At 36.2% G+C, this 7382-nt stretch overlaps 1 protein-coding gene across 1 annotated transcript; it reads left to right on the plus strand.

Moving 5' to 3' along the window:
- The first annotated feature begins 6381 nt into the window (after positions 1–6381).
- On the plus strand, positions 6382–7115 carry ccl25a (chemokine (C-C motif) ligand 25a). The gene is made up of 4 exons (XM_053330758.1): positions 6382–6445; positions 6700–6817; positions 6906–7014; positions 7107–7115. The coding sequence occupies exons 1-4, from the start codon at positions 6382–6384 to the stop codon at positions 7113–7115; spliced, it is 300 nt and encodes a 99-aa protein (XP_053186733.1).
- Positions 7116–7382: the final 267 nt, after the last annotated feature.

The following is a 7382-nucleotide window of genomic DNA, read 5'->3' on the forward strand; positions in this document are numbered from 1 at the left end:
GGCATTAAAATGATATGTGTAGATTTTTTTGTCATACATTCTCTGTATTCCACATACTCTCTCGGCTGTGGAGTAACGGTCAATGCAACACAAACCTCATATTTTGTATCCCTTGAAAGTGACCAAATGCCAGAAACAGACAGAAAACACTGGATGGACACTACCATAAACATTGCCTTGTCAGTTCAATTATGGTTAAAAACACTGAGTAGAACACATTTCATCAGAGTTTGCATTGCACAATGTCGACCAAAAGTTTTCAGAACGAAACATACTTCGAATTTCCCTTCGGGCACAAGTCAAACAAGCCACTGCATGTGTTTATGCTGCTTGCCACAGAAGGCCCTCATATGTAAAGAGAGCTTGGCTTGTGCTTGCATTCACAGCACTTTCATTTCTCTTGTTATCCATCACCGTAGCCAATGTCCACTTTAAATCTGAGTCAACATATTTCTATTGGCTGCAGGCTAGGGAAGTATGCTCAAATTAAACTGTAATTATACTCCAGCTTAATGTTTGCACATTTTTGTCTTAGCCGCACTGGATGGTAACAAACAATCTCTTTAATATTGTTGAAACAGTAAAAATTGCTACTTGATTCCACCAGAATCCATTTGAGACAAAAAAAATCAAACAGACAGTTCTGATATGTTGACTGCTTTGAAGTACTGTAAGACCACCGCAGGCACACTGTTTCAAATCTGGCTTTAAAGCAAAAGTAATTATGATGCATTCTTTCACTGAACCCAAAACTAACTTATTTGCTGTGTGGTTTTATATTTGATATCAGCCTGTGGGCAGCACTAACCACATCTGAGTGATGAATAAATTAGGATAAAATACAAATGCCAGATGAAAAGCGACACTTAACAATAGTTAAAACCCCCCCCAAAAAAACAATCAGTTTAGCCAACCATAAAATCTGCATGACTTTTCACTTTGAACAATTTGAAAATAAAACCTGGGAGACCTGCGGTGCCCTCGACAGATTAATTACCAGTGTTGACACATCAACATACTGTATATTTTTGTGTTTTAACCCATCAACCCCGCCAGAAATTATGTTAATATTGGACAATTGTGCAAAACACCAGATTCAATCTGTTTTTTTCAAATCCTTACAATCCTTACTTGTCTACAATATCTGAATGGACACTATGATATGGTAAGTTTAGGGAAAGATTGTGTTCATGGTTTGAAAACCCCCCACAAAAGTCAGACATGATTCACACCATCCATCACCCTAACCTTACCTTCTGCTTCTCTACATAATGGTCAGACAACATTGTGCGTTGGCACTGCATGTACAGTAGATTGATTGGTTGTGTGCTTAGTTCATATTAACTCTGATTAGCTGATTCTTCTACATCAAAGTGGTCATATTACATGCTTTTCTGGATGGATATTTTGAAAAATATTATTTTCAAAATGTAGATAAATAAATAAAGATCCATGAAAAAGGCCTTTTTGTGCTTCAGTTTATGTGACAAAAAATTCAACCAATAAAATCACAAAATACATCAACAATCTCGCCTCTGTGTTAAACTTCAACCAAATCAACCTTCAGTTCTCTCCATAACTAACAGCTAATTGGTTTATTACCAATTACCATTCGTTAAGTACCATTTATTGTGATTATATCATTTGCAGGGGTCATTTCTTTTTGAAAGAAACTGTACAGTACTTTCACATAGTACTGCAGTGACACCATTTCACAGGATATGGTTTTGTTTTAGTTTTTAAACATTGTTCATATGTGTTGCCTTAATCTGTCATTATTCTTAATTAGTATGTTAGAAGCATACTGTATTATAAAATGAATGGCTGCACTGATTGGCTCTCTAGATTCATTATCCCAGGAGTAGGAGATCCTTGTTTTAGGTAAACCCTGACCTCTCTTAGTTATGTGTGACAAATAAATATATTATCTGACTGCTTTGTATTAAACTTGCTGATCACATTTATGCCCCCAGCAGCAAAATAGTCTTTTTTGCTTATTTTCATCTTGTTTTGTTTTCATTTCTTCTTTTTCAGGTACATACAGTTGACATAAGGATGGTTGCAACAGCAATAAATCTTAAATCAGTTTCATTATTGAGTCTTCAGCTCTGTCCTCATCTCTACTCTCTACTCTACTTTTTTTGTACTTTGTGCCAAACGAAAGTTTTTCACACACTGATAAATGGCTTCATGGAGATGCCAAATGACAGCAACAGTGATGGGATAAAACAACGGATCATATTGTCGGGAAGGAATGCTGAAGACAACACAGTGTATCATCGCGCAGCCTTCACCCAAGTGCCCTTGGCAGTGGACCATCATCTTCTGACAAAAATTCAATGCCATTAATCCATCAGGTTTGCAGAATATGCAATTGCAATCAGGAAAAGGGATAATCACAGCCAACTCTCAAAAAAAAGATTGTTTTGCCAAAATACATTCTGAGCTCTGTTGTACTGTGATCGAACCCACACAGTTAGCAGGAACAAGACCAGATTCGTACGGTTGACTGAGGTAATTTGGGAATAAATCATAGCAAGCCAAACTTAGATAAACAGCTTTAAAGCCTGGGTGGCAACAGGGAAGAAAGAGGAAATTCATAGATACATATAGTTGTGGGTTCTGAAGGAGCAGAGTAATAAACAACTGAATTGAACACCAGTACGCTTGCAGACATAGAAAATGGAAAGGGCTGTTCCATGAAACGCCTCATTGGACTTTAGATGGCTGAATCTGAGTGCTGCGAAGAGAGTATAAACACTGAACAACACTATCATATGTCCACCCAGGCACTCTAGGCTCATTAATATCTGTCACAAAGCGTTCAACAAAATTCCATGTGAAAAAAACACAGCCAGCCTATTTTCATGAATTAACAGGAAAAGCCAAGGATGGATACGCAACATGGCAATGCTGACAAGTGGTTTTAATCCAAAACCTCTCAACTGTCGGATCACAATGTGACTGGAAGAACATCTCATGTCTGACTCTGTACAACTGATGTGTCATACTACATGTCATACTCATGACTACAGATAGTCAAGCTCTCCTGAGAATACTGACGAGCTGAGAAAGTTTTTACTATGAGACCGGTGTGTTTTCACAACAACATCCTTTTTGGGGAGGATTGAGAACAGACTGTAACAACCTAAATCCCCAACTTCTATATTTGTCAATTGCACTTCACTCAATTCTTCTTGATTTATTACTTGAATTAATAAGTAACAGTGGTGTCAGAGTAATATTTACTGCAATAAAATCAATTATTTGTCAAGTAACATTAATCTCCAAGGTGATCAGTCATCATATATGACAACCAGTGATGACATGTAAGCCATTAGTTTTACATTAATGGTTTAAAAAGTGCAATGACTAATGACCTGGTAATTCCTTCTGTGTGCCCGTTTGGTCGGATTTGTCAGGTCAGCTAAACTATATTGTTCCTGAGATAAAGCCTTTATAAAACAATAAAGCTGTCTGACTGCCATCTGTTGGGGAGTTCCACAGACATTTACAAGTAAATGAGTGACAGCAATACTTTCATTACACTGTCATAATGCTGTCGAAGTGATAGGCAGTGTTTCTGTATCGATGCATAAAATGATAAGCAGGGGCAGTAAAAAGAATTTATCACAGCATAAAACATGATTCAGTATACAAAGAAACATAGTCTGTTTCTACTGTGTCTGACATGCAGAGCTGTTCAGTAACAACAAATGCTACCCCCCCCCCCCCCCCCCCACACTCATATGGATGCATGCTGCTCCTTTTCAGCTGCTACTTCTTAAGAATATTGCAAATTGTCATTGCACAAAGCAGCTCTGACTACACTTGTTTTACTAAATCACACCTGGTAAGATGAATCATTTTGAATTAAAATGCTGCTCTATATTTTTTTGAAACATGAAAGAATACTCGAACAATTAAAGAGGTGGAACAGTTTTCTAAATAAAGATATTTAAGATGTCTCCATGCATCTCATACTGGATGTATAACACCAACCATCATTTTGATAGAGCAGTGGTGTTATTTTGATTATTTACTAGTAGAATTAACTACCTATGGCCCCAACATGGAGAGGGCACTCATTCATTCATTTTCTTTACAGTTATCCTCTTGAGGGTCACAGGGAGCCGCAGCCAGTCTCAGCAGATATTGGGCAAGAGACAGATACACCCTGGACAGATCACAGGTCTAACATAGAGACAGACGACGATTCACACTCACTCGCATGTCGGCAATTTAGAGTTAACAATTAACCTAACCTGTGACCCAGAGGGCACTTGCACTCAGTAAACTTGAGATTAAAAGTTATTATCTTGTTTGTATGTAATTGACATTAAATAAATCATTACTACTTGCTGATTTTTTATGTATCTAAATCATCTATGGAAATATTGCCCTCTCCAAGCACATCTCATAGTAAAAAGTATTCCACAGTAATTGCACAGCTCTCTGTCATACATTATGACAGATTTTTGGTTGTTTGTTTTAGTAATATTAAGTAATGTATAAAGAGTTAATTACTGACTACCCTGCATCTGGCTAGTTGTTGATTCGGTTATCTAAATTTGTGAAAATGGATGAGTTAAAAGGGGAAGGAGACATACTGAGTTTTTATCTATTCTTGTTTCCACAATTTTTATAGTAAGTACATTACAACTATGTATATATAATAATTTGCTATAAGAGTATGTAGTGTGCATTTAGATATACAATATGAATGTACATTTGTGTGTGCATGTGTATAAAATATAAACAATTCTTTCCATGCTATTGATGCTATTAAGGAAAGTGTTTGTAATGAAAGAGAAACATTATTTGAGGAACAATCATTTAATCAATATTTAATCGACAGCAGCTTTTTTAAGGGGGAAAAAAAAGAAACTGCCTGAGTCTGTTTTCCCATCTTTTCTGTTACTTGCTTTCATTAAGTGCAAGGTTTTGTTGAAGGCAACTTATGTAAGAATAAATGTGCCAAATTATACCATCATTCAACAGGTATTATGGAGGACTTCTCAATAAGATTTCTCAATATCCAAATGTCACTCCAATTACAACAACCCTAGGCAATGTGGCAGTTATTTCTCTTGCATGATGTGTTTTTTTACGTACTTACATTTTTATATTTAAAATGTTTATATATATTTATATTTATCAGAATCTAGATTAAGAAAGAAAGAAAATTAAGAAATGTTTTAGTCTGAAGAGGAGCTCGAAATGTCACACTGATGATATCCTAAATAAATGTACCTGCATTGGGAGCTGCAGTCTGTGGAACTTCTTCTTGCTTGCACATAATAAATGCCCCCCCACTCCTATGCATGTATGCTGCTCCTTTTCAGCTGTTACTTCTTAAGAATATTGCAAATCATCATTGCACAAAGTAGCTCTGACTACACTTGTTTTACTAAATCACACCTGGTAAGATTAATATTTGAATATAATCTTATCTAGAGAGAAGAAACTAAAACAACACCCTTTGGTGTTGGGTTGAAAAGAAAAGAAACATGAGATGAGGTCAAAGGTTTGTTGCAGTAATGGTAATATGATACTTGGCATAATGCCTTTTCAGTGCTTTATAAGAGAGCCGCACCTGCAAAGGTTGACAGACACAAGAAGAGAGCTTCAAAAACCACATCTGGAGCACTACAGGTGAGTGACCTGTAATCCTAATATAGGACGCATTGCTTTGTTTTTACCTAGAGTTTCCTGAATAATTTGTCTTTTTAAGAAATAGAACAAAAAACAGATTTATTTAACTGTTTGCACTTTCCTCTATTATTTCCTATTGCACATTATTATTATTATTATTATTATTATTATTATTATTATTATTATTATCATTATTGCAATTCCTATTGCACATCAATTCACATTAATTTGATGTCCATGTATGGCATCTATATAATTTTGCCTGATTTAGCCAAGAGGCAAATTTTCATTATGTTAAGGATTATAATTACATGCTTTAACTCAAGGATTCAGTGAATATGTGATTTTTCTTAATGATAAATTATTTATTTGCATCTTCAAAAAGCAATTAAATACATTTTATTCTTTACCAAAAACCCAAGAAAGCAGAAATTCAGCAAACATGTGTGGACATCAACTGTGATAATGTTTTAGAACCATGATTGCTTCATTCAACACGTGCAAAGATTGTCTACACTGTAAAAAAAAAAGTGAACGTTTCATATAGAAATACATAACAAACAGAATCAATGTGCAATATTTGCTCAAGGTTCAAAGTTTCAGGTGTTAAAGGGAAGGGAAGGAGGAGCTGAGGAGAAATGATCAGATGAGGCTGATTGCAGGTAAACCTTATATATCTTTGCATTGATCTTTCTTTTCCAGAGCTGCAACTGTACTTATTGCACCATGCGGTTCAACGCGCTGTGCTTTCTGGTGATCTTATGCAGTATCTATCTTGCATTGGCACAAGGTAAGACCCAGTAAAGTACTGTATCACAGCATAGATAAAATAAGGGTCTATTCTTTATTGCCTAAATACCTGCGTGGGAGGATGTGTCTTCACCTTTATTGCCTTCAGCACTCCCCAATTGCGTAAATTGCCTTTTGATTAACAAACTTATTTCAATGAACTTTGATTATTACAGATTGATTATTTCTTATACATACTGTGTTGGCACTGGTGTGTATGGCTAACTGTGCTATACTGGATTTCTGATCCTTCAGTTTCCTATGATGACTGCTGTCTGAAATATGTGAAGAAACTGAGAGACAAAACTCTGAAACATGTCATGAAATACAGACGACAGGAGACTGATGGAGGCTGCAACATCAATGCTGTAATGTAAGTGCACATGCAATAAAAGCCTTGCCAGTGTTTCTTAATTATTGCTATTATGAACTAACATCTGTTTGCATTATTTATCTTTTAGCTTGACCATGAGGAGGGGACGTGTGCTTTGTGCAAACCCAAAGGACCAATGGGTGTCAGAACTAATGGAGAGGATTGACAAAAAGAAAGACAGGAATCCCGTCGGGAAGGTGATGACTGAACACAGTTTTTAGCCTGAACATTTAAAGTCAAATTAATAAGTGTAAAGTGGTATTCAAACGGATGTCTTTGTTCTCCACAGCGAAATTAACCACGGCAGTAGAGTAGAAAAGCTGCAGTAGCCCTAATTCATCTTCCACCATCTGGCAAGTCTCCATCATTAAGGATTTATGGTTTTATGGTGTGTGACTGCAGGGCAATCGAGGAGGAGCTCATCATGGAAATCTTGTAGCATTACTTTTGCTTTTATGCTGCCTCACAATAAGGGTCAAAACTTGAGTAGAACATCAACACTGACTGCTAATGCCAACCAGCTACCACACATTACATTTGAGTTCATTTAATATAACATTGCTGC

The sequence above is a fragment of the Scomber japonicus genome, chromosome 12 (assembly GCF_027409825.1).
Source record: "Scomber japonicus isolate fScoJap1 chromosome 12, fScoJap1.pri, whole genome shotgun sequence".
Lineage (NCBI taxonomy): Eukaryota > Metazoa > Chordata > Actinopteri > Scombriformes > Scombridae > Scomber > Scomber japonicus.

Bases quoted from the DNA above. Each gene is read 5' to 3' on its own strand.
- ccl25a (XM_053330758.1), top strand. From the start codon at position 6,382: ATGCGGTTCAACGCGCTGTGCTTTCTGGTGATCTTATGCAGTATCTAT. The intron at 6,446-6,699 runs GTAAGACCCAGT...CTGATCCTTCAG, and splicing joins CTATCTTGCATTGGCACAAG to TTTCCTATGATGACTGCTGT. The intron at 6,818-6,905 runs GTAAGTGCACAT...TTTATCTTTTAG, and splicing joins TGCAACATCAATGCTGTAAT to CTTGACCATGAGGAGGGGAC.